We start from the raw sequence: 27,208 nt of genomic DNA on the forward strand, positions 1-27,208 counted from the left end.
TAAGCCACGATTTGTGGGAGGGTTCTTTTCTAAATAAATCAGCAAAAACACTTGACTTTTGTACGAAAGCCCTAACAATGAGAAAGCATACTAATTCACATAATCAATAAAGCTGGGTTGCCATAGGAATGCTCTTATAAACCTTACAAAGTTACGAGATATTGTTTGCCTAGAGGGCTTGGTCATAAGAGACGCTCTAATAAGAACTTAACTTCATTAATAATAAACTATTATGACTTTAACTTCATTAAGACTTAAATTTCATTAAGAATAACCTATAAAGAAATGTCTACTAAGAAAAAAAGTAAAAATTTTACCAGCAAGAAAAAAAAAGGTTTAACAGGCGGTCGAAAGGAGCTCGACGATCCAGTAACTCAAGTCAGTGGCGTAGTTGATTTGATTCAAATGGGGAAGGAGGGGGATTAATTTAACACAAAATATTTTTTGTTTAGGTATCAACATTTCAAGGAGACGACCAATATGCCGACTTATTCTCAACAAGCCCTCATAAGGAACGATATATCTCACATATTAGTCAATCTCCATCACCGCCTTTATCCAAATTTAAATCGTTTTCCCAAAATAGGTAAGTTTAAACACAAGTTTATCATTAGTACGTTCCATAAGTGTGTAAATTAGTCGAAATAATTATCTATGTAAAATTTTAAAGAAATAGGTCCTTTAAGAATAAGAGCCTTGAAGGTTCTAATTAAATTTTCGTTTAATTGAAAGATTAAATATTTTACGAATTATTATAAAATATTATATTTTAAGGGGGTATGAATTTCCATGTGTATGTCAGATCACGGCCAACTTTGATCACGCGCTGTTCGCGCTACTACGGCCAACACATTCGTCGAAATTCCGCGAGCAAGGATTTTCCCCCTATAAACTGTACTATAATGTGTAGGAGTTCAGCGCCACGCTCGGTGGTTATATTGTCCCCAATGTAAAAACTATACTAAAAATAATAATCCGCTAGGGGCGCTGACGTCATACACATCTTTTGCTCATAGGTTAACACAGAAACGTCAACGAATGAGATGGCCGCTGTAGCGCGAGAAATCAAAGTTGGCCGTGGTCAGATCAACGAATTTAACATTTCTGCCAGCAGCTAGGTATAACAGAAGCTAGAAGTGATTGGCGCTAGTTATATTAAAATCAGGTCCTAGCGTAATGTTAGCAGACGATTTTTCCATTTAAATACAAAGTCCCTTTAAAGGCACTTTAAAAGTTTACAATAACGGTCAAATGATGGCACCACCAAATTTTAATCGCTGCCGTGCCGTGACGAATATTGTTGGTAGGTACCGTATACAGTTTTATGTAGCGTAATGTAAAACTATCCAGTTCAGTTTCCAAGGCGCCACGTAGCGGTCAATGCTATAAGATAATAAATTGATGGATTTCTGTCTGCTGAGATAGGCACTACGCGGCTCAAGGTAAAATGAAAAAGCAAATTGACGTCATACCCCATATTTATCTCTAGCGAGATAATTAAGCAACTTTAAACAAACTCGCCTGTCCTATGAGCAGCTCAATGCACGTGCTCACTATGACAATTAACGAGTGTGGTCATTTTAGAAATGACTTTCTGAAAACATTTAACAGGCTGAAGATAAGGAACTGACACACTTATGTATAAAAATTATTATAAACTTATGGTTAAAAGGTTGAAAAATCAATCAATTGATGTTGATGCGAAACATTGAAACGATCGCGTCGTCTTTCCTAATTGGTTCAAAATTTACTCACGTCACCGATTAAACAAGATGTCAGGGACAATGGACTACACACCATTTATCTGGCAAAAGCCATATTTCATAAATGTGTGTAGATTTCAAAGTGAAAATCACTTAAACCACCAAGTTCCGGGCCCCGTGTCCCTCAAATTAGTTCCTATTGATTAATGTACAATTTAGTAGAGTTACTTACAATACGACGGCGGCGACTACACCATGCACGATTTTAATAAAAACCATTTCCTCGAGAACCAATTTGTGCTTTTAAAATCTTTTTATACAAAATTTAGGTCGCAAATGTCTGAAGGTCCTGGAATGGACGACAAAGAGCTAAAATTTAACGATATCAAATCGGGCGAAACGAACAAAGTATGTAGTTTAATCAAAGAAAATATAGAAGAGGAATAGAAACTGTAGTTTCCCATCTGAGGATTTGATTAGTTAATCCATGTTCAAACCATTGAAAGCTATTACTTTTGCTGGATATTATCATGCAAAAGCAATAGCTCTATTACAAGCATACGGTTAATAATATTTCAATAGACAATTAAGGCTTACGTCAAAGTGAGTAGGCTGAGTAGCTCTAACATATACCGAGACGAACTTTCTATTCCTCCCTCTTTTTTCTTTAGTATTCGTAGCTTGCTCGTGGGTGTGGCCGGTGTTCGTTGCCGTGGTAACGCGTATAGGTCGGCCATGACATCAAGGAGGATAGGTAGGGAGGCGAAGTAGGAGGGATGAACGCTCCAGCATCCTTGTAAGAAGTTTAGCGCGAACTCGGCGGGAAAATTTAGGAAAAATGGCGGCAACACGTAGCGTAGCGGCCGCAATCTTGCCGCCATTTTTCCGAAATTATCCCGCCGAGTGCGTTCATCCCTCCTACTTCGCCTCCCTACCTATCCTCCTTGATGACATTAAGATGCCCATGGCGGTCACGTGATTATTTCGCTACATCGTGCCGCCTTTTGCCTCGTGGTCTGTTACTTGAAATTTATGTCATGGCGGCCGTTAAAGGCAGGGCTTATAACAACGACGTACGCCTACGACGCTACGAGCAAGCACCCAATTACAAAGCATGTATTTATTTCTACTGTCAGGATAATGACTGCGTTGAGACGATTTTGAATTGAGTAAGCTCCTTCCCCCTAAACACAAATAAAGTCAGCTTGGTATTTCATTGGTTGTCCAAAACTGATGTCTTCCAACGCGATTGAAGCCCATCGCGATGACGTTTTTCCTCCCCTCCCCCTCTCTTTTGGTTGAAGGATTAAATCGGACTTTCTCAGGGCCGGCGCTATAAATTATAAATTTTGGGCCCCCGGTAAACGTTCTAAGGCCCCGACCCACCCCCAATTGTTTTTACTCGAAAATTGTTTTTTTTTTAAATAGAACGTTTTAGTTAGGCACCCGGTCCGGCGGGCCCCTTTCGGAGGCCCGGGCCCGGGGTACTTTTGCCCAGCTTAACCCCCCCTAACGCCGGCCCTGGCCTTTCTATACAATAAGCTACGCTTGCTGAACTTGTTTTTATGTAGCTCATTCGTCACGACATACGTAGAAGTTCAGTTCAGTTTATACTTCAAAATAAGGTACCTCGGTGCATTTACCCTTATATCCAGGGCTTTTCGTAGTAAAACGTCATCGACGCAGCAGCATGGAGGAAGAAACTACTATCTTGGGGTACGTTCAGTTACTTCAGTAACAACCCCCGGAGAAGAAAAGCAGGCGCGCGAACAGCGTCACAATTGACCTTTGTGCCTAGTACAGTGTCGCCACCTATGGATGAACGGAATAATTATAACTTTATAAAAATTCTGTCATGGCTGTCCTAAAATAGGAGTCGTTAAGAGCCTACGAACCAGGCATAACGCATGGTGCCTCTAGCGGAATTTCGTACCGCACTTCGAACAATCGGCCCGTGCTAGAGGTATCGTATTTACCTCTCCAGAAGTAGTTTCTTATTCCATGGCAGCAGCAACATCAAAACAATAAGGGCAATTTTACTTTACACACGGCCAACTTTGATCACGCGCTGTTCGCGCTAAAGCGGCCAACCCATTCGTTGAAGTTTCAATGTTAACCTACGAGCCAAAGATATCTGTATGAGTTGAGCGCCCCTAGCGGAATATTTGGTTTAGAATAGTTTTTTTTATACAGACCAAAAGCGGGGAATTCAAACTTATTCATATTAAAATTGTATTATTATCATTTTTACGCAATAACCTTGGACAAAGTTTGTATATATTAATAAAGTAACATGTATTATTACCATTTAATTTCAAAAGTTGTCGATATATATGTGATATTTTAAATTAAGCGTATAAGACGCGTTAATAACACCCGTTTTGCATTAAAGCCAATATAAAAAATCTGTGAGGTTGGAACGCTAAAATTCACCTAGCGGGAAAATCCTTGTTCATGAAAATAAGGCGATTGGGTTGGCCGCTGTAGCGCGAACAGCGCGTGATCAAAGTTGGCCGTGCTTTATAGAAAGGTCTATACGTTCTATATGTACTCCGAGGTCTCAACATAGTCCTTCTCCCGAAGTGGAAATAAATACATTCTTGGGTTTATAAAAACTAATAATTCGTAAATGTTTAAGGGTGATGCCGCGAAATCCACTATGGCTTTCGATACGATAACAGCGTTTTTACAGGAATTAGATAAAGTAAGATATTTATTCGGTTAATCTGCTACATTATACCGTAAGTTACATAAAAAACACAAGTGTAACATTTCCTATTGTTTTAATACTAAAACGATTTTTGAAGTCAGATACTCGAACTCGAATAATAAAATTTTAAATACTCTTCAATTATCGAGTATAAAAAATTTGCCTTAATCGGGTACTCGAATACTCGAATAAGCCATTTGTAAAACTCGCCGAATTGTTTTTCCCACTGACAATATTCGGGTAATCGACCACTCGTCAGGTACTCGACAATAATCTCTTGGCCACAACCTGACGCCCGGGTAGAAAAACCGGGGACATAAATCCATACGAACATCACATTCAATGACCTTGAGTGATTGGCTGGCTGGATTCGTGGTGCGAGATCTCATTGCGAGGTCAGGCGTTTTGGTCTTTCGGTCAAAAGTTTTTGTTCCCGTCATCGCGATCCCGTTTCGGCGCCCCCACCTATGACGGCGCCCGGTGCGGTCCGTCGATAGTCTCGACATATTCATTCTCCCTGAGTAGAAATAAATACATTCTTGACGGGGATGGAAATTAGCTTTTATTCGACTCGATTTTCTCATCATTTTCATCAGGAAAACGCCTTCCGATTCTGAACGCTATTTCGATAACTGCGGTTCATTTACTCGAGGGGTAAGACAGTCTCAGATAATCTGTACACCGAGTTCGTGCATTTAGCACTGTTAAAGGTACATATTTTCAAGAGTTCGCGAGTTCCATTTAGCACTGTCAAAGGTACGGCAGTGTACACCGAGTTCGCAGAGTGTCTTACCCCTCGCATTTACTATTCTGATAAAACCACTACTCGCACAGCCCTATTTTTTTGTCTTGGCGTATTTAGAACTAAACCTCGACTGCCGAATAAGTCTAAAAATCAATTTGTTATTATGTTAATTCTCGTGTACCTAAGAATCGTAATCCGATTCGTTAGTATGTCAGATTTTGGATTTTTTTTTTAAATCCTGGATTTTCTATTAAGGATTTTTCAAATAAAGTCTACGGTTTAAGTGAGGGGAAAATCTAGGATTTTGGATTTTTAGAAAATCCAGAATCAAATTTAAAAGTTACTAAAATATCTAAACGACGCGTAAATGATCAATACGGAAATAAAAATTTAATAATTTTTTTTATTAAAATTATTTCCAATTATTATATCGCCGTGATTTACACTAAAAACGGCATAGAATAACTATTGATGGGTAAATTTATAATGAGTATGAACTTCCATATTTATGGTGGATCAACTATTATCACATTTCTGCCATCAGAATAATTATAAAACTTTCACGAAACGTATTCGCTTGGACTAATAGATTCAACCAGGAAACTATAGAGGTATATACTTGGAATGTCTAAGGTTTCATTGCTACGGTGATACGAAAGCGCGTCGAGAAAAAGGCGGGGCTTAACTACGTCAAGTGTAAGACGTAACGCGACATTTCAAATTCATTGGCTCGAGGTTTGACGCGAAAAGAATGCGTCGTCAATCGTCATGGTAACAAATAGGCGATCTTCCCGCGCTAAAAAGGCTTATAAAACGATGGATTTAAAAACCTCAATTCGTTATCGTACATTCGTACTGAATATTTTGAAGTAATTATAACGTTCTTCGCGAAAGAAATGTAGTGATACCTAATTTCAGGTATTTGTATGGTTATAAAAGAGATAATCAGGTAAGCTAATAATATAATAACCATGACTAGGTTTAATGACGAGTTTTCGTCGAATTGGGGTAGCGAGGCGCGAGAGTTTTCCCGCTTTAAGACACGCCCGTTTCTACGAGCTTCATCACGGCCGTAAAAATCTTCCTTAGACATTCCAAGTGTATACCTATATAGTTTCCTGATTCAACTAAATCCTAGTTTCAAACTTTCACATTAACATTTTTCTTGCGTAACATTATCAGCAAACTCAAATGGTGGTACCTTTACCGAAATGCCCACGATTTACATCAAAAAGAGCAAGCAGATTTGAATTACCAATCGATTTGCGTCTTTTGGAAAGTAATCCACTATACAATGACGATAAATTACACTTAACCTTAAACTATAGCAAAATTTTTCCTAATAGATATGACACCGATGTCCTATTTAAAAAGATACTGCATTGTGAACCCAATAAAAGAGCTATCTTACAGCAAAATATTCAATAAACATTGCAAACTGAACGTTGAAGACGCACTAAAAAATGAGGTTATTTGTTTTTCATAATATTCCATAAGCCAAGGCTTAATTTAATTTTATCTTTTAGCATTTACCGGCTGCCTTGGGTGACAGCTTTACTTTAGTTTTAAACAATGAAGAAATGGATCAACTGCATAATTACCTTCAGTGGCCAAAGAAAGTTGATGTTGAAGAAGCAGTTTTTATCGTTATTTCGGCATTTTACGAGCGCTATTTGTGCGTAATTAACAGGTAATAATTTAAAACGACAACGAAAAATCAACAACGGGCTCAACGATAATTTTGAATTTCGCAAAAAAAACTATACGAAAGCGCCCTCTATCGACCGACTTTGAAGCTCTAGTGGTATCCATAAAAATTAAAATTAGTTATTTTAAATTTACAGAGTTAATTCACCAGAATTAAATGAATTTGATACAAAAGATGAACTGGAAGTGGCCGATTTCACAAACATGGAAGATAAAATAAAAGACATGGAAATAACAGAATCACTACTTACCTTATTAAATTTCATTAAAAATTCGTAAATTAGAATTAAAAGACGAAATTTTATGCCACAGGCAATGATGAAACTTTATTTGCCTATTAACATAACAGAGATGTTCTCTTAATATTTTCAGTAGTCTAATAACTACACATTTTCATTTTTTGTTTCGCATGAAAACTAAAAAACTTGACTCTTACAGAATTTTACTTCGCACTATTTCATTTTGTAAGACAAATATTTCAGAATTCCACAAAAGTAACCCAAAAAGTTTACGTGCAAATTTATACTTTTCAAAATAAAGTGATTTTGTAATACCAGACTAACAATTTCATTGTATAGAAACACCTTTACATTTTATATGAAAGAAAACTTCTATTTAAAAAAAAAATACAATTTTCATTTAGAGACTTGGCACCCAAAAAAATTTTTATCTATGTTAATATTTCGAAAACAGACCTTAAATTTTTAAATTTTATATAGGAAGCTATTATTTACAGCGCAAGCCACCTTAACATTGCCACATTAGACAAGGAATGCTTCAAATGTTAACGGCTTGGTCTTCACGCATTCAGAGACTGGAGATATTTTGAATTACATTAATATATTACAACCATTCGTACAATTTTTTTATCAGATTTAAATTTTACACCTCATTTGCGCATAATCAAACACTCCGCACTGATTTAAGAAAAAAAACCAATGCAAAACAACTTGTGTTTTGTTAAAACACCAAAACTTAAAAATAACACACTTTCCCATAAAGGAAGGCACAGTAAGCAATGAATACTATTACGAGAACACTAAACAATAGTTTTTAAATACACAGCACAAACAGAAAAAGATCCACAAAAATTTTATGTACAGTATATACTTCACACTAGTTACCTCCCCTTTCTACCAAAATTTTCAAAAGCAAGTGTTGTTTTTTTTAAGATAGTCATACTTGTGTAAAATGGTTAGTCGCTCTAAAGAACATGTATTTACCAATACCATGAAAATGAGTAAGCAGAAAATTACTTTTGCAGGTCAAGGTGTTTTGTGTGCTAGCTTTACAGCATCTCAATTTCATACAATACAAAGTTTAGTAGAAGCGACACTTTGTGTGTTTACTTTTGGTCTACAATCTAGATTGAGTTTTTAGGCTGGGAAAATTAACTCAAAACCCATAGAGTTACGTACTGTTTACGCTGATGGAAGATAAAATTATCAAAAAAATGCGCGCATATTACAAAAGGCGTGCCAAATTGACAAATTCCGTAACTCTTGAACATTTACAATTCCACAAAAGGTGAATTGAACATGCCCATAAGTAGTGGTCGTACTAGGTTGAGACATAACAGAAGCAATCTAACCAAATTATAATTTAGTTTAACATCCCAAAACTGCGGAATCTTGGTAAAACTACCTTAAACCCTGTAGAATATCCTCAACTACTCTTCCTAATGAATTTCGTTTAGCTATTGAAGGTTTAAGACCACAATAAACACCGATACTAGGTGTGACAATTAAGATCAAGAACTCACTGCGGTAATTATACATTTATACAAACTACTCTACAAACACTCTTACGAGTATTACACACTATTTGTTATCTTTTGATAAACTGAAAGGAATTAAATTTGAAATTACATTTTATTATATTTTTTCGAAAGAGGGGCAATATCAAAATAAATTTATCATAGAATTTGTTTTTATTTAACAAACACACCGAAAAATGCATGCACGCTTTCACCTGAGCACCGATGTGACATAACCCTTTATAATTTTAACTAACTTCATTCGCTTCTGCATTCTTTGCAAAAGGTCTTTATTTTTAACCAAAAAAAATTGACATTTATATATTAAGACTTTACACTGTGGTTAACGATTCCTACAACCTAAGAAGCCATGGAATTTTTTTTTTTAACAAGTTTAACCTATATAAAGAAATCAGATACTAGTCAGGGTTACACGGCTAAATTCATCCACTGAGCTTGTAAATTATAAATATTATCTAGATAAACCAAAAGAACCAGGGTTGTACATCTCTATCACAGTCTTACGGTAGGATTTCAACATTTGCTACGTACAAACCAAAAAAACTTAACCTGGGACGAGACTTGTTCAAAGTACAGACAAGATGATAATATAAAGGGGCCACTAATACTTCATGCCTCAGAATCACACCAAATAAATTTACAGAAATGGAAAAATAAGAATCGTTAAGCCTTGGTTTTACTGTTTTCTTGGAACAAATTGGGTTGTTTTACAATAACCAATATCTCCTCGCTGCTGCTGTTTTAGATTCGCACACATTCATATATTAATCCCCATTTATCCCCCAAAAAACCCTAAATTCATCCCAGCATTAACTTAATACTGGTTTAAAACAGAAAACGATCGCTGCCCCTTTCCCCCAAAATTTTTACTCAGTGATTCATAGAATTTCCTTCAATTATGAACAATTGTAGTGTGTTGTTGCCTTTCTAGTTCCTCAACTGATAATGCGTTCTGCAGTGGAACTGGAGGCATATCAGGCATCTTTTGCTTCAGCACATCATTCCCAAACCAGCGTGCCAAATTGACAGGCGAATGGCGATTCCCTCCCTGTTGACCTGGAGGCATCATTAGCTGTTGATTCTTCATATTTGGCCCTCCAAAATTGCCATCTTTCAAAAATTTAAAGTAAAGATTGGTACAATGGTTTATATTTTAAGATAACTTACCCGGTCTACCACTCATTCCAATATTGTTATTCAGCTGCAACATTCCTTGGCCCTGTGCTACTTGCGATTGAACATTGAAGAAAACTTGTTGCAACGCCAGAGGATGAATGTTGCTCAATGTCCTAGGGTCCATAAGTCCACGTTGGTCCTGTTGTTGCTGAGGAGGATGAGTCGCTTTCATGTTTTGAGCACACTTTTGCTGTTGTTGCTGATAGGCCAGAATTTGTGACAGATTTGGAGTTTGATCTGAAACACTCAACTTTTAGTATTGTGAAGATCGAATAGTTAGAAATAGAAAGCGAGACTTAAGAAAACTTGAAATAAATATAATTAAACGTAAGGAAAATAATGAAATGTCAAAATTTACTTCTGAGAGTAGTCGGAGGAGGCACAAAAATACCACCTCGGCAATGCCAATTCATATTTTCACTAGCGCTATTGACCACGGGTGGCCTGAGCACATTCTGATGCGGAGTAACCATGGGAGTACCCCTCGGGAAAAATGGTATGGTTGGAGCAGGTTTATTAGAGGCCGAAACATTTAGTTGCCTTTGGAGGGCTTGTTGCCCAATCATTCTTTGTTCAACAAGTCTAGCCACAAATGGATCCAATTCCGGTCGTAGTACGTTACCTGCAGCTTAATAAATAGCAAGACAAGTTGTGAAATTAAACTAAATTACATTAAACTAAAATTACCTTGATTTGGAAGCATATACGGTTTATGTTGGGCACTCAGAGCCTTCGGTTGTGCATTATTAATGCCACGATTTTGATCAGAAACATCATTGGCGCTGCCTTTAACAATCGGTCTGCCTTGGGCTGCGTACCCAGGCTGGCTTCGATGAGGGGTAGCACTAGCCTGAGACTGTTGCTGGCCATAAATACCTTGACCATACAAAGCTCTAGGGGTATTGTGGTTGCTACAGTTTCCACCGGTAATAAGCCTCTGGGGTGAGGTTTCACTCTGTTGTACTTCATTGTGGTTCATAAGAGAATTATGAATGCCATTTTGTTGAGAATTAGGCTGGGCATTGTTCTGAATTTTATGCTCTGGGGAGCCAGGAACTTTACCCGATGGGGATACTGTGTCACTGCGATTCTCTTTATCTAACTTCTCAGAATGCATTTTGCGCATCACCGAGGTTGGAGTAAATGCAGCCATCGAGGAAGTAAACTAAACACGAAAAAGTAGTTTTATTAAAAAATTTTACATAAAAAAATCAAACAGTAACTTACTTTTGAAGGGGAAGTACTTGAAGTAACAGAAGGAGGAGTGGAAGCGGTTGTTGATTTAGCACTTCCCGGTGTTGTGACATTTGGTGATCGTGAACGTTGAGCTTCTTGCCTCTTACGGTAGTTTTCCTTTTGTTCTTCTAGCTTTCTCTTAATCAAAGCATTTTGAAGAATAGTTTGAGTGTGAGCCGCTAGTTCTTGAGGCGAGGGAACTCTGGGTAGAGCATTTGGGTTTTGAACTTGAAGGGTATTGGCTTGACTGAGGCCCACTTGAGAAGGGTGAATAGGAGCTGGAGCGTGACTTAGAAGAGGCGGGGCTTGACCAAACACTACAAAAATGCTCGAAATTAGAAATATTTCGAGAAGTTTTTAATAAAGCAAAAGCCCACACAAATCAAAAATTGGCTTAGAAACAATGCAAGCAAGGCTACTACGAAACAGCGGCGAACCTAATGGAGAAGGAATCCTTCCTGAAACCGAAGCCCCTAAATCATGTGACAATGGAGATTGTCTCGGACTTAAATGAGGTCCCACAGCCAGTGGAACATTCAAAGTCTGACCCATTGGGTCGGGAGTAGGTGAAGTACTTAGAATATGTCCATAAGGGGCTGGCACTAATGTGGACATAAATTTTGGCCTTTGTTGCTGAGTTGCCATCAGATCTTTTGAAATTAAACGAAAAGTGTCATAAATAGAGTTTGAACCACTAAGTAACACATTTAACGATACGAAAATTACATCAGTACGGCAACATCGCATGCTTTGCTATTAAAAATGATATCAATCAGATGCCTTACCATTTGGTTTGGGTTTATTTTGGAAAGCTTGATTAACCGAGTGAAGTGATCTATCAGGAGCAGGACTGGTGACTTGGAAAAGTCTATTGTGTTGAGCATTCTGCTGATTTTGAAGAAGATGCTGCTGCTGCTGTTGTGACATCATTCGATTCATCATTTCATTCTGATTTCCCTGTTCGTACAATACCCTCATCATATCCACAACAGGATTTGACTCTGGTTCTTTCACAGCACCTTTCGAGTAATAAGTAATTGTTAATAATAGTCACAGAAAGTAACAAAAAAGTTTTCTTTAAACACCTAGATTTGAATTGTTAGGTTGCTTGTCCAGGTCCTTAAACAAATCAATCAACATATCTTTTCCAATTCCATACATAGGCAGTGTTGGAGTTGGTGACACTCTCAAATCTGGCATTTGAATGATCGGTTGGGGTTTGTTGGTCGGAGCAGGCATGGGCGGTGGAGTATTTTGACGCATTATTCGCATGGGGTAGTTTTGACTTACAAGATCTTCCTCTTGGAGGACTTTCATTTTGTCAACTGGTCCCATGCTCATGGACTGAGGAGGCGCGGCCATCGTTGCACCTTGATCACTCAATTGACTAAGCTATATTAAAGGAACAGGGAATGAAGACTAATACTCGAGCATAGAAGCCAATCCGCTTATACTCACCAACTTATTAAATGCCAACTTGTCCTCATTCGGACGACTTCCAAGGACAAGCTGTTTCAGATCGGCCTCCAACTCTACCACACTTTTAACCTTCCCAGACAAAGCTTCGTCCTTGAGGCTACGAGTGTGATTTTCACTGTTCAACAACGGAGTGACGTTAATGTTAGCATTCTGCAAAATTTCTAGAATGTTTTTGCCATCTTTGGAGCCTTGGTAATCGTGATTGAATTGAGTGTGACCCTGAGAAGGGTTGATCGGAATGAAGTAGTTGGAAGATTGATTTGGCGGTGATGGGCCGCGATTCCCGGCAGCAATTCCCAAAACCTGGGCCCTTAACTCATCCTGGATAGAAGACCTGCGGCTATTCTCATCAGAATCCAACATTTCCTTCGTTGGACTATCGTTCCTGAACCATTGTGAAAACCTGCTGCCAGTGAAACCCGAATCTGCTACTTCCGGAGGAGTTCCATTCTAAATAGATACGACAAAAGAGGATATTAAAAACAGTTCAAAATTCCTAGACCCCAATTGAGCCTTGGCTTACTGGCAGCAGCCCAGGAATCCAATCCATTTTGAAGATATCATTCAAATCGAAGTCCTGTTTCTTTGTATCTTCCTGGTCACTCGCATTTGGCCTCAGAGGAGGTGAAACACGTTCCTCAGGTATTGAATGTTCAGGTTGACGGTTTTCTTTGATTTGGGGTGGTGGTTCTGATTCTAACAAAAATCTTATTGAAACACCATACAAGGCAAGGTAGGTCTGGTTCTTTTTAAAAATACCTCTCATTTGTGATTTAAGATTTGATTCCGATAATCTCAGCGGCAATTGAGGTTTACGACCAAGTTCTTTACCTCTACGAACTCTACCCGATTTTTGATCATGATTACAAGGATTATCGAAACCAACAAGTTCAATGGTTTCATGCTGGCTGGTTGGACCTCCACTGAACCACTCTGGTTCCTCTTCTTCTTCAATACGATCATCACGCCCTATTATGTTAATACAAATTAAAACTCCTTAAACCAAACCAATATTAACTTCATAATACCTCTGGACATTCTACGATCATTGCGATAACGTCCCATGTAACGGTTTGGTGGTTCTTTATCGCGTTCATCCCGATCAAAACGGTTATTACGTCCCCCACCATAGCCATAATCTCTATGATCTTTATCCCGATTATCTCTACTAACTATTCTGCCACTGCCAATTCTTCGAGTATCTCTGTGAAGACTAAAAAAACCATCATTAACCCTTGGTGTCATGGTGAGTAAACTATGCTAAAATGGAACTACAAACTTGTCAGGTTCTCTCGAATCATTAGGACTACCAGGTCTTCTGGTAGCTGTTGTAATTGGGAAGGTTTGTTGACTGACATGACAGCCAGTTCCAAAGCTACGTCGCTGAGGGCTTAAAACAATATCATCACGTTCTTCTTTAATTCTCTCTTTGGGGTCGGGTGTACGTCTTTTAAAACTGAGATCTCTTTCAAATTCGGCAGGTCTTTCGCGCTTCGCACGTATGTCATCAGACGCGGTGTCATTGCCTCGTTTAGTCTTAAACCATTTTTCAGGGTCCCATACCCCCGTCGAGCTACTAAAAAAAACGTCATAATTTCAATGACTAAATGATACACTAATTTTCTAGATTCACATACTTTAAAAACGTAGGATCGAGAAAATCAGGCCATTTCTTGGCCAAGTCAGATTTAGATATCTTAATAAGCTCCTCCTACAATTTAAGAGTAATGTTTAATAATTGGCTTCCAAGAAACTATTAGACTTAATGCTAAGGAAGAAACCTACTAAAAATCTAACAAATCAAATTGAGAAAGTTCATATAAATTCTTAAATCTAACACTGTCTGGGACAATTTGATATTTTCTTCAGCCCTCAATAACACCAGTGGTTTGAAAGAGCCTTAAATTGGCTAAGGTTTTTACTAAGCGATTCAATTCAGCCAGTTTAAAATTTAATTATAATTATCTTAATAGTTTCTTCACGCTGAAAATAGACAGCAGTTTTTGAATAATTGGTGGCCAGTATGATCCATGACCTAGGCTTAGGAAAAAAAATGGGCTTAAAGAAAAGCTCAATCTCCTAAGTGCATAATGCACCCCCACCCCCTCCCCCTCCCCAGTGAAAAGAAAATTAAATAATATTTTGGCTAATATTGAAAATAATAACTTAACTAAATCTGGTGAAACAGTTTAGTTCACATAAAATTCCATCTCTTATGAGAGAGTAAGACCTTTCACATAACTAAGTGACAATACGTTCAAAAAAACTATTTTCTTTTTATCTGAGATTTATGCAGACAAAAATGGTAGTTTTCTTCTCAAAAAAATTTAAATTGCCAAATAGCTACCTTATCATACTGATGTTGTGGTAGAGTAACAGATTCATTCTTCTCCGAACCTCGTGACGAGGGCCTACTACTATTATTACTACTTATGCTGCTCGAAGCACTACTACGAGTTCCAGTAGAACTGGTAGAAACACTAGCTTCAGCGCTACTAGCTTCATTTTGATCAGACGCTACTTCATCTTCTTTAGCATCATCTTTGGATGTTTTGGGTTCGGTTTCTGTAAAAAGCCTCAGGTTAAGATAGACCTTCAATGAACCTTCATAAAGTATAAACTGAAACACTTATAAATTCACAACCTTGTGAAATACAACCTTGACCAACATTGTCTTAACAAATCTTACTTAATTCTTTAAATATGATAAATATTCTTACCCTTAATGCTTACCAAAGACAATTTTATTGCATATTGTTCACAAAAATTGGACAATTTAACAGGTGGGATTAAGTCAACAACCTTTTACTCTTTAAAAATTGTATCTAATTCATCTTTAATTTTCTTTCAAAGGAATCGCTTTCATATTTATAGTTTGTTGAAATGTTACACTTGTATTCAATATTGTAGCAGCAGGCCTACAGACCAAAGTAGACATAATGCCCCCCCCCCCCCCACCAAAAAATAGGCCTTGGGGTTTAAGTGCAATTTTCATGAATTTGTTAATAATGGTGAAAATAAAACTCACCGTCAACTTTTTCATTGTAACCCGCGGCTTCCGATTCAGTTGGTTCGACATTGTTGTTAGATTGATTGGTCTCAACAGATTCTGCTTGCTCAGATTCCGGTAATTGAACCATAGCCCTCATTTTTTGCCCAAAGGGCTTCCGAAGTCCTAGATGGTCCTAGTGTCAAAACCTTGATGGCTGGCGTGTGGCGAGATTTGAGAACAACAGAGAAACTTACCCTAAGTATTTACACTAAAATGTTATTTACACTGTACAATGGGTGAGCTAGCTTTACAAGAACTTCAAACATTCATTTTATCACAAATGACAAAGAAAGAGACAAAAAGAGTCCGAAAAGGCGAAAAACCAAATAGAAATTGTCGAACGACTTTAATGATCCCCGGATGTAAACGACATTCGCCGCGTCTCGTAGCGGATTAACCACGCAAAATACAAACAAAAACAACTTTGTTTTTTAAATTAAAAACAATCGAATTTTAATTATACGGATTACAAGTAATAAAAAATATTATTTAAATGAAAAATCAATTTATAATTATGCGTTATTTAATTTTTTTTCTGTAAAACAAGCTTCTTGAAACTGAAACTAGACATTTACTATTGGTTACCTTAAATCGTCTGCTTTAATTCATTATGGTGGTCATTTTTATCGAATTTTCCCGCGCAAGGTTGTGTTTTTAGTTTTAATTAACTATTATTTAGTAAAAATGTCTTCTAAACGAGCAGTTTCGGAGGAGGAAAATTCAGATGATGATGTTATAGGACCTTTACCATCAGAAGCGGTAACCATTAAAAAGAAGAAAACTCTCGAATATGAACATGTTTACTTGGAAAATATACCTTGCGCCGAGTCTTACGAGAAAAGCTACATGCATCGTGACGTCATAACGCACGTTTTATGCAGTAAAACTGACTTCATTATCACAGGTAGCGCCGATGGACATTTGAAATTTTGGAAAAAGAGTGACGAGGGTATTGTATTTGTTAAGCATTTTCGTGCCCATTTATCGGGTTTCCAAGAAATATGTTCAAATTTCAACGGCACCCTACTTGGTACAATATCTTCAGACAAATCAATGAAAATCTTTGACATTGTCAACTTTGATATGATAAACATGATGAAATTAGAATATAACCCTGGTTGTTGTGACTGGGTACACAGTTGTGGCGATGCCATTCTAGCCATTGCAGTCTCGTGTCTTGATACCAATAACATTTACATTTATGACAGTAACGGGAAAAATGAACCTTTGCAAATACTAGACAAATTACACACAGCGCCTGTTGTAATCATGAAATTTAACACTATCTGTGAAACTATGGTTTCTGTAGATAAAAATGGAATGATAGAGTACTGGATGGGTTTTAAACGAGACTTCAGATTTCCCAAAAAAGTCCAGTTTGATTCTAAATTAGACACTGATCTTTACGAATTTGCCAAGTGCAAAAGTGTACCCATTGGTTTGGCTTTTTCACCCAAGGGGGACCTATTCGCCACCATTTCTACCGACAGGAAAGTCAGAGTCTTCAGATTTCATACCGGAAAATTAATGAAAGTTTTCGATGAATCCCTTCAACAACTGTCCGAACTACAACAAACCAAGCAACAACTACCTAACATGGAATTTGGGCGTCGTATGGCCGTTGAAAGAGATTTGGAAAAATCTGATTCATTTAAATTTGCAAACATAGTCTTTGATGAGAGTGGATATTTTCTAATATACTCCACTTTACTGGGTATCAAGATTGTCAATATCCATACAAACCGATGCATTAAATTTCTTGGAAAGAACGAGAATCTACGGCCATTGCACTTAGCATTATACCAGGGTGTACCGAACAAACCCAAAGCTGCTATGACAGTGGAAATGAAAGCGTCAGATAATCCTGCACTAGAAAATGTATTTGCAGATCCAACAATTTTTTGTTCTGGTTTCAAAAAGAACCGTTTCTACCTCTTCAGTCGACGCGAACCTGAGGATACTAAAAGTGTGGATGCAGAAAGGGATGTATTTAATGAAAGACCATCTAAAGAGGATGTAATTGCCGCAACAGAAGGTTCTGGACAACAAAGGCTTTATGGAAATGCCATAATTCACACCAGTATGGGAGATATACATCTGAAACTCTTCACAAAAGAATGCCCTAAGAGTGTCGAGAACTTTTGCATTCATGCCAAAAATGGGTATTACAATGGTCACATTTTCCACAGAGTTATTAAAGGCTTCATGATACAAACTGGAGATCCAACTGGCGTTGGTACAGGTGGAGAATCAATTTGGGGAGGAGAATTTGAAGATGAATTTCACCCAACTTTAAAACATGATCGCCCATATACCCTAAGTATGGCAAATGCGGGGCCAAACACCAATGGTTCGCAGTTTTTTATTACAGTAATCCCAACACCATGGTTAGATAACAAACACACGGTCTTCGGTCGTGTTGTTAAAGGGATGGAAGCGGTGCAAAATATTAGCAATGTTAAAAGTAATCCAAAAACTGATAAACCATACGACGATGTTAGAATTATTAATATCACTTTAAAATAAAAAAATATTGAAATAGTGTATGGTTTTATTTAATAAAACATTTTTCACAATTTAAATAATGATACAATTTATTAAGCAAGAAAAGATGAGATGAGATTAAACGACCCTTCGAACTTCGAAGAAGCGTTTCAGGTAGTACACTTGGCCTAATGTCATAGCCACCAAGACTAGAGCTTCGAAAAAGGCCCACATCACAACCCGTGAATTTGTGTTTTCGTTGACTGAAATTTAATGTTTTTTAGTTTAGATTCTAAACAAACTTCTGGGCCAAAGCTTTATTTTAAGATGAATCCCATTTACCACTCAGTGTTCCAAGAACAATCTGAGGGTACTCTGATCACTCTCTCGTAATATAATTAAATGGAAAAAAAGTACAGACCAAGAGCATGAATGGAATTCACCGTAAGTTGGGGTATAATATTGAGCTGAGGCTTAAAAACTTGAAAAATTTAAACAAAACAGGCTAAGAATTTGAGATTTTAAACTGGAAAACCCACTTGAACGATGTATCCTGTCACGAACAGCCATGTACTCTTGCTCATGTTTCACTGAAGTTAACGATGTGGACATTTCCTTGATCATATCTTCAAGTTTGTTATGATGCTCTAAAAAAGCAATGTGTTTAATGGAACACAAAAACAATCTCAATATTTGAGGTGGGGTTTAAATTACCAGCTCCATCTTCAGCGGTTTTTGGCGTCGCTTCACCAATATCCATGGAGAACATAACGATTTTAGGGGTCATCGTTGACATGGCATTACTGAAGCAGTAGGTGTAAACCCCATCCATATAAGCGGCTAAGGCATATTTTCCGTTTGATTCCCGTTCTCCTTGGTATAATACTTTACCATCCGGTCCGGTAATCTGAGTTTCGGGTTAAAAATTAATACTGTTGTGAAATGTTAACAGTTGAACCACCATGGGGCTAATGACCAAGGCCTAACCTTAACATCGATGTCCAAGAATCCCCCTTCGGCGACTTCAAAGGTAAGGCCCATTTTTGTACCAGACGTTACTTTGTCGAAAAAACATTCTTCGGCGTGCGCGTCAACGGTTACGAAATAAGAAAAAGCCCTTCCACACAATTGTAAACAAATAAACGCGATTACTGACCAAAAATACATATTTTAACTTAATTTTATTTACAAGTTCCCTAAGCTAAATTTTGCTGAAACTTTTTTATTACGTGCCTTGCCACGTTCAGCGGCTGTCAATGGCTAGATTTTATATGAAATTCGTCTGCTCAATTGTCGGTTCAAAGCTAATACTTTCATTTCATTGGTTAATTTTATCGCACGAAGATTAAAAAAAAAGCGTTTTTAAGGGCGCAGTACTGCCAGTTGTAACAGCCGCAGTCCCGGAGAATAAAGTATAAATAAATTTAGCAAAGAATGAACGATTTTTTTCGAATCGCTATGGAGCTATCGCCATCTACATTCTAAGAGTCAAATACGGGTGGCAGAGTCGCAACGAAGACGTAAACAAAATTTTTTAGACAAAAGTCATTCCGCGCTCACCGTGGATAGACGTGCTAAAAAGATAGTTGCGCTATAACCGTAATAAATCAAAGCTTTTAATTAAAAAAGTAATTTTGCTATGTCATTAATGGTGCAATATTTTGGATAAAAAACCGACGACCTCGTAAGTATTTTTACGCACGAACTTAAACGCTTTTTTAAAGAATATTTTACGGAAATGCGTTACTATTTCATATTTGATTGTATAATATGAGAGGATTATCTATTGATATGTTATATGACCTTGTGTTGAATGTCTTATGTTGCCCGTCTAAACAATATAATTAATTAATCGATTATGTAATTATTTAAACGTTGTAACGGTAGTTTTAAACAATTTAACAATTACGTGCGCGTATTAAATAAAAAAACACACAATTTCGTTTAAATTCTCAAAATCCCAAATTTAAAAGAAATAATATTTCATTAGGAAGTTACTAAAGACACAAAACATTGGTTTGGTTTGGAATTAAAATGTAGTGAAAGCAGAAGTATATAAGTAGTAAAGATAAGTTATTTGCTTGAAACATGTACCTTCGCAGGCAGCCTCTGATTTTTTTTAAAATAGTGCGGGGTGATATTCTTCATGATTATCATAAGTAAATATTTTTACGCATTTACATCGCTAGGCGTAATAATACACGGCGTACATTTTTAGCCGAGATTCGACTGTTTGGGGGGGGGGGGAGAATATCTAAAATTTTACGGCCAAAATGTATACTTCTATCTGAAGATCTGTATTATATGCTTTTTGTGAAATACATAAATTTACAATAGTCCTTTTGTAAATTGCGCTTCAATGGTTACCTCTCAGGAAAATACGAATAAAATGATTGCGAGTTTGGTGATTAAAATCTTTCAGCCTTGAAAAATTGTATGTGGCTTTCTTTAAGAATTTTGATTTTTATCTAGCGTTTTATTGTTAACTCGCGTGATCTATTGAGTTTTGACATCAAAAAGTTGAATTTTTTAATGAGGACTTGGTTGTTAGTTTTAGTTTAGAAATGTTTATAATATCTGTAGCTAGTAGAAAGGTTTTAGCTAGTAGAAATGTTTATAATATCTATAGCTAGTAGATATGTTTATAATATCTATAGCTAGTAGAAAGGTTTTAGCTAGTAGAAATGTTTATAATATATATAGCTAGTAGATATGTTTATAATATCTATAGCTAGTAGAAAGGTTTTAGCTAGTAGAAATGTTTATATCTATAGCTAGTAGATATGTTTATAATATCTATAGCTAGTAGAAAGGTTTTAGCTAGTAGAAATGTTTATAATATCTATAGCTAGTAGATATGTTTATAATATTTATAACTAGTAGAAAAGTTTTAGCTAGTTGAGATGTTTATAATATCTATAGCTAGTAGATAAGTTTTAGCTAGTTGAGATGTTTATAATATCTATAACTAGTAGATAAGTTTTAGTTAGTAGAGATGTTTATAGTATCTGTATTAGAGAAGTTTACAATAGCTATAGTAGAGAAGTTTATAATATCTATAGTAGAGACGTTTACAATATCTACTGTAGAGAAGTTTATAATAGCTATAGTAGAGACGTTTATAATAGCTATAGTAGAGAAGTTTATAATAGCTATAGTAGAGAAGTTTATAATAGCTATAGTAGAGAAGTTTATAATAGCTATAGTAGAGAAGTTTATAATAGCTATAGTAGAGAAGTTTATAATAGCTAAAGTAGAGAAGTTTATAATATCTATAGTAGAGAAGATTATAATATCTATAGTAGAGAAGTTCATAATATCTATAGTAGAGACGTTTACAATATCTACTGTAGAGAAGTTTATAATAGCTATAGTAGAGAAGTTCATAATATCTATAGTAGAGACGTTTACAATATCTACTGTAGAGAAGTTAATAATATCTATAGTAGAGACGTTTACAATATCTACTGTAGAGAAGTTTATAATATCTATAGTAGAGAAGATTATAATTTATATAATAGATAATATTATAATATCTATAGTAGAGAAATATCAACGTCTACTACTAATGTTATTAATTGATTTTTCAAAATTCGTTCCGGCGTACAAGTAATTCGAGACGAATTAGAGCAGTATAATGTGTTACTATACTATTACATTGATAAGATATGGTTTAAAAGTCAATACATATACCTACGAAGTATAATTTTTACATTTTACACGATTAGGCGTGGTATATTTTTGAGTCGGAACAAATGACCGGGGCCTGGAACTTATATTCGTTGACCCTCGGTTTAGCGGGAATTTCGCTTTCATTGAAATTTGCATAGAACTTACGAAGGCACATGTTTAATTTTAATTACTTATAGGGATATTAATCTAGTAAAATATATTATATACTTCTGGTAATACTAAAATCACGCTATTTTCAACACGCTCTTAAATATTTTCCAAATTTAAAAAATAAAATAAATTCCTTAACATTCAGAATTAAAAAGAAAATTATATCACTTTTCAATCAAATCCAAAATAGCCTGAAACTGATAGGCGTTAATTCATATTCAAATTAAAAAAAAACCTACTTATTTATAAGGAGAGATTTCCTTGTTGGAGATTACAAAAAGAGGAAATTTTAGAATAACTTTCCCTCGAGAAGAATTGTCTCAGGAAACGCCAACAGTGGCGGAAGTATTATGGGAAATTACGGAAGACTTTATTGACCGGAAGTAGGTCTCAACCTTATTCCCAAAGCAGGATAAATCTCAATCCAGATTTAAAGGGTCGAAATTACGAAAACTGTCTTTTTAACTTCCTAACGCTAATGAAATTTAGGCGGGAAAAATCGACACTAACCTCAGGGTGAAAACTTGGATAAATAATATTAGTTCCTACCTGGATATATCACTCTATAGTTCCGCGTGCAATTGCTAAGTGTTAGATACGGATTCTGCCTTGTAGAAGGTTACGTGTTACGGGAGTTTCGGAAATTCTCCGCTAACTTCGCCGAAGCGGCGCTGCTGTCGCAAAAGCCATTTGCTGGTCAGGTATTTTTTTCAAGTGATATATCCGGGTAGGAACTACTATTATTAATCCAAGGTGAAAATACAAGTTAAAGTAATGTTATATTTATAGAGGAACATTAAATGTAGCGATTTTAGATTGATGACAGGTTAAGCTTAGAAGGTAACAAAGTTTAACAGTAACGGTTGAAAAGTTCCATTTCGCACCTATTTCAGTTTGATCGACGCAAAACGTTTTACGAAGAGTTTTAAAAATGGCGACGAGTATGAAGGAAGTGTTGCCAGACTTTCCAGCAGGACCATTGGACGCCTACAGAAAAAAGGCCAGCTTCGATTGGCGAAAAATGGCCGTAGTTATCGAAGGCGAAGACAAAATACGATTTAAGGTTTGTGCGTTTGTTTTTAAACTTGATTTTTTTTCAATTCTACGATGATCTGACCTACTTTTTCTTGAAAGTTGTTAAAATCAGACTATATTTAGAAAACGCGTATCTTTTTTAAAATGGGTTAACCGGTTAGGTAACGTAAAAATAAAATTGCTCTGTTTTTACGCAAAAAGTGGTTTTGTCTAAAATGTTAGTTTTTAAAAGGAACTTGGCTAAAATTGAAAGTTAAAATTGACGTTTTAAGGTTTAATCTAAATGCTATAAATTAGTGTAAATTGATTTGTTATTGGGCGTAGTTTATATTTTCGTGGTTGTTTGTTAGTAAGTACATAAGTAACTTAACACCTATAAGTATGTCGATTAGCTAAAAATTATCACCGAACTGATTTTCAGAGCTATTGGGCAAGTTCTCTCCCCACTGGTTGAAGGGGTTTTCCTCCGAACTCTTCGGTTTCCCCTTTCCATAAAAACTTGTTGAGGTTAACGGTAATAGTTAGTGTAGGGAGCTGTTGGCTCGCGGTGCATGAAGGGCTTTCCACCACAATCCTACGCAATGTAACCCGGCCACCTGAATTAATGGCTTTAAAAGTCGCTTGATGAATTAAACATTTTACAATTATTATTCAATTATTGGTTATTTAGATATCGCCGAACTTAATTTATCCATGGATAAAAGTTAACCGAACGCCGACCTCTATTTTTTACATTCACAGTTTCTATTATATATGTTCATTGTTTTTATAAATTTTTGGTCTAGTCTTAATTAATATTGACGCTGAGGTTTCGAATTTTTTAATTTTTAATCAAAATCAAATATCATTTTATTAGTGGTGTATATCATTATAATATAAATTGGTTGTAGGGCTAAATTGTTAATTTCAAATAAATATCTTACGAACCATGTAGTATCAGTCGTGTGTTTAAATTCACATTATTATAATTTTAACCATGGTCAATAAATTTAACTCTGATGATTATGCCACGAAAGTATTTTCTTTAAAAACTTGTTCACGGAATATGACGTAAATTACGTCACTACCAACTGCGTGACGAAAAACGCGTCATCGAACTTTGTAGAAGGGAAATTTGAAAACGTGCGTTGCTGGGTGTTTTTATAAAATGCGGGAGGTCACGTACGAATTGTTCTTCCGCGTCACATAGAGAGCGCGCGCTGCAGTCGATAAAGATTTTCGAATTCGAAGTCCACGTGCGAAACTCGCGTGCCAATAAAGTACTGAAAAGCTTACGCTCGTGACGCGGAGAAAAACATTTTATACTTTTAACTTTTGTATTGTTTTATTTTATGGAAACACCTATTCTGCCGTGCAAAGCACAAAAGCATTAACGACCAAATTTTCGATTTACAGATTTTGGTTTTATTTCTCCTTATTTTACACGTTAAATTCAATTTTGAACTAATTTTCGAATTTAAAATTTTTGTTTTTAGAGAAATGACTTGTTGAAAAACGCATTATTTTAGGTTTTTGCATTATTTTCAAACCGAAAACGCATTAAGGTGTTTATTTTCTTTAAAAGTCAAATCAAAACGCATTTTTTTCGCGTTTTAAGACATGGTTTTAATGATGTTTCTGAAATATCGTTTGGCCTGTAAATTGTTTAGTACCAGAATATAATTTGAGTTGAAAAATCCAAGTCTACTATATAAACTTGAAAGAAGTAAGTTGGGGTATCTTAATGCAAAGAAAGTTTGAATTTCGCGTGTTTTCTCCATATTTTGGTTTTGGTCGTTAATGCTTTTGTGCTTTGCACGGCAGAATTGACAATCACGACATTTTGTTTCCATGGTAACCTTTTCAATAGCTCAAGGATTATACAAAACAATTCAAAATTTTGGTCCAATTATTCTATGTTCCGTTTGAAACAAATTCTCATGGAAATTATTTCAATGGAAATGTTATACTGAGGCATTCTTATGAATGATATTATACAGGTCCTATTTACACAAATATCGTTATTTTTCTCTTACAATGCCTTATTTAAATTTTTACCGATAAATAATATGGTTTGTGTTTAAATTTTTTACCGATAAATGAGTAAATTTCGCATTCAAATGTAGATATTTATATTTTTACCAAACCTTCTGGGTGTTTCCTACTCGAAAAGGGGAAAGCAGAAGCCTGTAGACATGGTTTCGTGATTTTGATGTTTATTTATTTTATGAGATGATACATAACCAGAAGTAAATGAACCGAAGTTATCGAAATAGCGCTCAGAATCGGAGGGCGTTTTCCTTACGAAAATGATGAGAAAATCGAGTCGAATAAAAGCTAATTTCCATCACCGTCTTTTGACGCGATAAATTGCACTTGGGAATTGTGGGTATAGTGCTTATCCTGGCGTATCGCGTGTGGTCAAAAAAACCGTCAGCCACATCGAGACGAAAATCTGCCGCGATAAGCATTCCAAGTAGAGCTATGGGTTCCCGTTTCTATGTATAAAAAATCGTTTCATAAAAACAAAAACGTTTTTTTTCGGCCTAGGAGCGCGCAAAATTTCAAATTCGAGGTCAAAATGTAACTTCATAAGGAAAGTATAGCAGTCTGATAACTTCGGTTCATTTACTTTTGACATAACGCACCTAACTATACAGTTGAGAAGGTTTGGTCATATTTTAAATGTGCTACATATTTTTCGGTAATTTTTTTATAACAGTCCTTTCTATACAAAGAAGTCACTGTCTAAATTTCAATTTTATATTATTGAAATAAAGCGGTATTTTCGCCTCATTTTTTCGAATCTGAAAGTAAAACTAAACATCTAGACTAGTTTAAACTGATTAACAAAGTAACACTATTAATGCTTTGTAGTATGTTTACTGATATTAGACATTTTATATCGATAAAAAGTTAAAAACATTAAAAACCCTTAAAAGGTAATTTATGTTTAAAATTTTTATTTTTCCGATTTGCGAAAAATTTCCCGCATTTTATTTTTCCGGAAAATTAACAACACCCTTATGGCCAGAGCTTGTCGCAGCAACATCCAAACAAAAAGGCCAATGTTACTTCATATAAAAGCCTATTGTAATTCAGAGAATAAGAAAATCGTATAGTAATAATGGGGTTTTATAGACGCCTCAATAAAACATCTTCAAGGAAATCGCCAAGAACTAATATTTCCGATAGCCAGGACCTCCAAGACACGGTTTATATAGTGCTTGTAAAAATAATGGAAACTTTTCACCTGTAAATGGAACGTCGTGTTTTTGCTAAGCCTAAATATGTAAAAAAAATTCTACCTGTTTAAAAGGAAACACTTGTTGCATACCGTTTTATTGCAGCGCCTATTGTACAGGAAATACAGAGTGCATTGTTCGCGACCGAAACTATCGCAACGCCCCCTTTGGTTCGCCATTGAATCTTAGATAGGTAGCGGCTAAAGCAGACGCTATTAGTTTTTCCTCGTCGTTATTCATAAATTTTACTGTATAAATAATGATACTTGCATTTTAATATAATTTTTGCATCGTTTCCTTATATTTTAATAAGTCTATTTAAGAAGCAAGTGCCGTTACGCCACCAGCTATACTCGTTTCGTTCGCGAATACACTTGTTGGACCCTGCTTCTTGTGCAATAAACAAAATAAAACTAAAAAAATAAACAATCAAATTTGGGCAATTACATTTAAATTTCAGAATGATTACATCTAAATTTCAAAATAATTACATTTAAATTTCAGAATAATTACATTTAAATTTCAGAATAATTACATTTAAATTTCAAAATAATTACATTTAAATTTCAGAATAATTACATTTAAATTTCAGAATAATTACATTTAAATTTCAAAATAATTACATTTAAATTTCAAAATAATTACATTTAAATTTCAGAATAATTACATTTAAATTTCAAAATAATTACATTTAAATTTCAAAATAATTACATTTAAATTTCAGAATAATTACATTTAAATTTCAGAATAATTACATTTAAATTTCATAATAATTACATTTAAATTTCAGAATAATTACATTTAAATTTCAGAATGATTACATTTAAATTTCAGAATAATTACATTTAAATTTCAGAATAATTACATTTAAATTTCAGAATAATTACATTTAAATTTCAGAATAATTACATTTAAATTTCAGAATAATTACATTTAAATTTCTGAATGATTACATTTAAATTTCAGAATAATTACATTTAAATTTCAGAATAATTACATTTAAATTTCAGAATGATTACATTTAAATTTCAGAATAA

General features: G+C 35.5%; 6 protein-coding genes across 13 annotated transcripts in view; 3 read left to right on the forward strand and 3 right to left on the reverse strand.

Moving 5' to 3' along the window:
* The window catches only part of Pisd (phosphatidylserine decarboxylase), a 29,178-nt gene extending 22,309 nt beyond the window's left edge, over positions 1-6,869 (reverse strand). Inside the window, exon 1 of the mRNA XM_090166075.1 lies at positions 6,760-6,869. The gene's annotated coding sequence lies outside the window, so the exon portion shown is untranslated. The remainder of the gene's footprint in view (positions 1-6,759) is intronic.
* On the forward strand, positions 183-7,374 carry LOC149958713 (uncharacterized). Of its 2 annotated transcripts, XM_090166076.1 has the most exons (8): positions 183-378; positions 453-586; positions 2,033-2,111; positions 4,342-4,407; positions 6,341-6,437; positions 6,505-6,626; positions 6,685-6,848; positions 7,003-7,374. In XM_090166076.1, exons 1-8 carry the CDS (start codon positions 286-288, stop codon positions 7,142-7,144), a joined length of 897 nt encoding a protein of 298 aa, XP_090022202.1. In that variant the 5' UTR covers positions 183-285; the 3' UTR covers positions 7,145-7,374. The 2 variants fall into 2 exon arrangements, with proteins under 2 accessions (XP_090022202.1, XP_090022203.1); XM_090166077.1 differs by lacking the exon at positions 4,342-4,407.
* LOC149958714 (uncharacterized) lies at positions 7,346-15,943 on the reverse strand. 7 transcript variants are annotated; one of them, XM_090166064.1, is made up of 17 exons: positions 15,780-15,943; positions 15,562-15,708; positions 14,881-15,098; positions 14,171-14,244; positions 13,813-14,109; positions 13,562-13,746; positions 13,293-13,502; positions 13,057-13,229; positions 12,513-12,983; positions 12,140-12,446; positions 11,840-12,073; positions 11,492-11,704; positions 11,046-11,371; positions 10,506-10,983; positions 10,177-10,446; positions 9,810-10,055; positions 7,346-9,752 (listed from the first exon to the last, which is right to left on the reverse strand). In XM_090166064.1, exons 2-17 carry the CDS (start codon positions 15,680-15,682, stop codon positions 9,535-9,537), a joined length of 4,041 nt encoding a protein of 1,346 aa, XP_090022190.1. In that variant the 5' UTR covers positions 15,683-15,708; positions 15,780-15,943; the 3' UTR covers positions 7,346-9,534. The 7 variants fall into 7 exon arrangements, with proteins under 7 accessions (XP_090022190.1, XP_090022191.1, XP_090022194.1 ...); XM_090166065.1 differs by having other exon boundaries at positions 13,813-14,106; positions 15,562-15,943; XM_090166068.1 differs by having other exon boundaries at positions 13,293-13,478; positions 15,562-15,943.
* Positions 15,944-16,202: 259 nt separating this feature from the next.
* LOC149958715 (peptidylprolyl isomerase domain and WD repeat-containing protein 1) lies at positions 16,203-18,128 on the forward strand. The gene has a single exon (XM_090166080.1). It carries the CDS (start codon positions 16,270-16,272, stop codon positions 18,109-18,111), a length of 1,842 nt encoding a protein of 613 aa, XP_090022206.1. The 5' UTR covers positions 16,203-16,269; the 3' UTR covers positions 18,112-18,128.
* On the reverse strand, positions 18,119-19,436 carry CHOp24 (transmembrane p24 trafficking protein CHOp24). The gene is made up of 4 exons (XM_090166081.1): positions 19,057-19,436; positions 18,784-18,976; positions 18,609-18,716; positions 18,119-18,332 (listed from the first exon to the last, which is right to left on the reverse strand). Exons 1-4 carry the CDS (start codon positions 19,234-19,236, stop codon positions 18,208-18,210), a joined length of 606 nt encoding a protein of 201 aa, XP_090022207.1. The 5' UTR covers positions 19,237-19,436; the 3' UTR covers positions 18,119-18,207.
* A 211-nt stretch (positions 19,437-19,647) lies between these two features.
* The window catches only part of LOC149958717 (peroxisomal acyl-coenzyme A oxidase 3-like), a 63,062-nt gene continuing 55,501 nt past the window's right edge, over positions 19,648-27,208 (forward strand). The window contains exons 1-2 of the mRNA XM_090166082.1: positions 19,648-19,753; positions 22,806-22,975. Coding sequence (XP_090022208.1) covers positions 22,844-22,975 — 132 coding nt within the window. The 5' untranslated portion in view covers positions 19,648-19,753; positions 22,806-22,843. The remainder of the gene's footprint in view (positions 19,754-22,805; positions 22,976-27,208) is intronic.

Source organism: Leiobunum rupestre, chromosome 2 (genome assembly GCF_980474605.1).
Source record: "Leiobunum rupestre chromosome 2, qqLeiRupe1.1.hap1, whole genome shotgun sequence".
Taxonomy (NCBI): Eukaryota; Metazoa; Arthropoda; class Arachnida; order Opiliones; family Sclerosomatidae; genus Leiobunum; species Leiobunum rupestre.

Excerpts from the sequence above, each read along its gene's own strand:
- CHOp24 (XM_090166081.1), bottom strand. The coding sequence starts at position 19,236 with ATGTATTTTTGGTCAGTAATCGCGTTTATTTGTTTACAATTGTGTGGA. Across the intron at positions 18,977-19,056 it reads TCTTGGACATCGATGTTAAG|ATTACCGGACCGGATGGTAA; the intron begins GTTAGGCCTTGG and ends CCCGAAACTCAG. Across the intron at positions 18,333-18,608 it reads TGACAGGATACATCGTTCAA|TCAACGAAAACACAAATTCA; the intron begins GTGGGTTTTCCA and ends ATTAAATTTCAG.
- LOC149958715 (XM_090166080.1), top strand. The coding sequence starts at position 16,270 with ATGTCTTCTAAACGAGCAGTTTCGGAGGAGGAAAATTCAGATGATGAT.
- LOC149958713 (XM_090166076.1), top strand. The coding sequence starts at position 286 with ATGTCTACTAAGAAAAAAAGTAAAAATTTTACCAGCAAGAAAAAAAAA. Across the intron at positions 4,408-6,340 it reads TTTTACAGGAATTAGATAAA|CAAACTCAAATGGTGGTACC; the intron begins GTAAGATATTTA and ends TAACATTATCAG. Across the intron at positions 6,849-7,002 it reads TATTTGTGCGTAATTAACAG|AGTTAATTCACCAGAATTAA; the intron begins GTAATAATTTAA and ends TTAAATTTACAG.
- LOC149958714 (XM_090166064.1), bottom strand. The coding sequence starts at position 15,682 with ATGAGGGCTATGGTTCAATTACCGGAATCTGAGCAAGCAGAATCTGTT. Across the intron at positions 14,110-14,170 it reads CTCGATCCTACGTTTTTAAA|TAGCTCGACGGGGGTATGGG; the intron begins GTATGTGAATCT and ends CGTTTTTTTTAG. Across the intron at positions 10,984-11,045 it reads CAAGTACTTCCCCTTCAAAA|TTTACTTCCTCGATGGCTGC; the intron begins GTAAGTTACTGT and ends TTTCGTGTTTAG.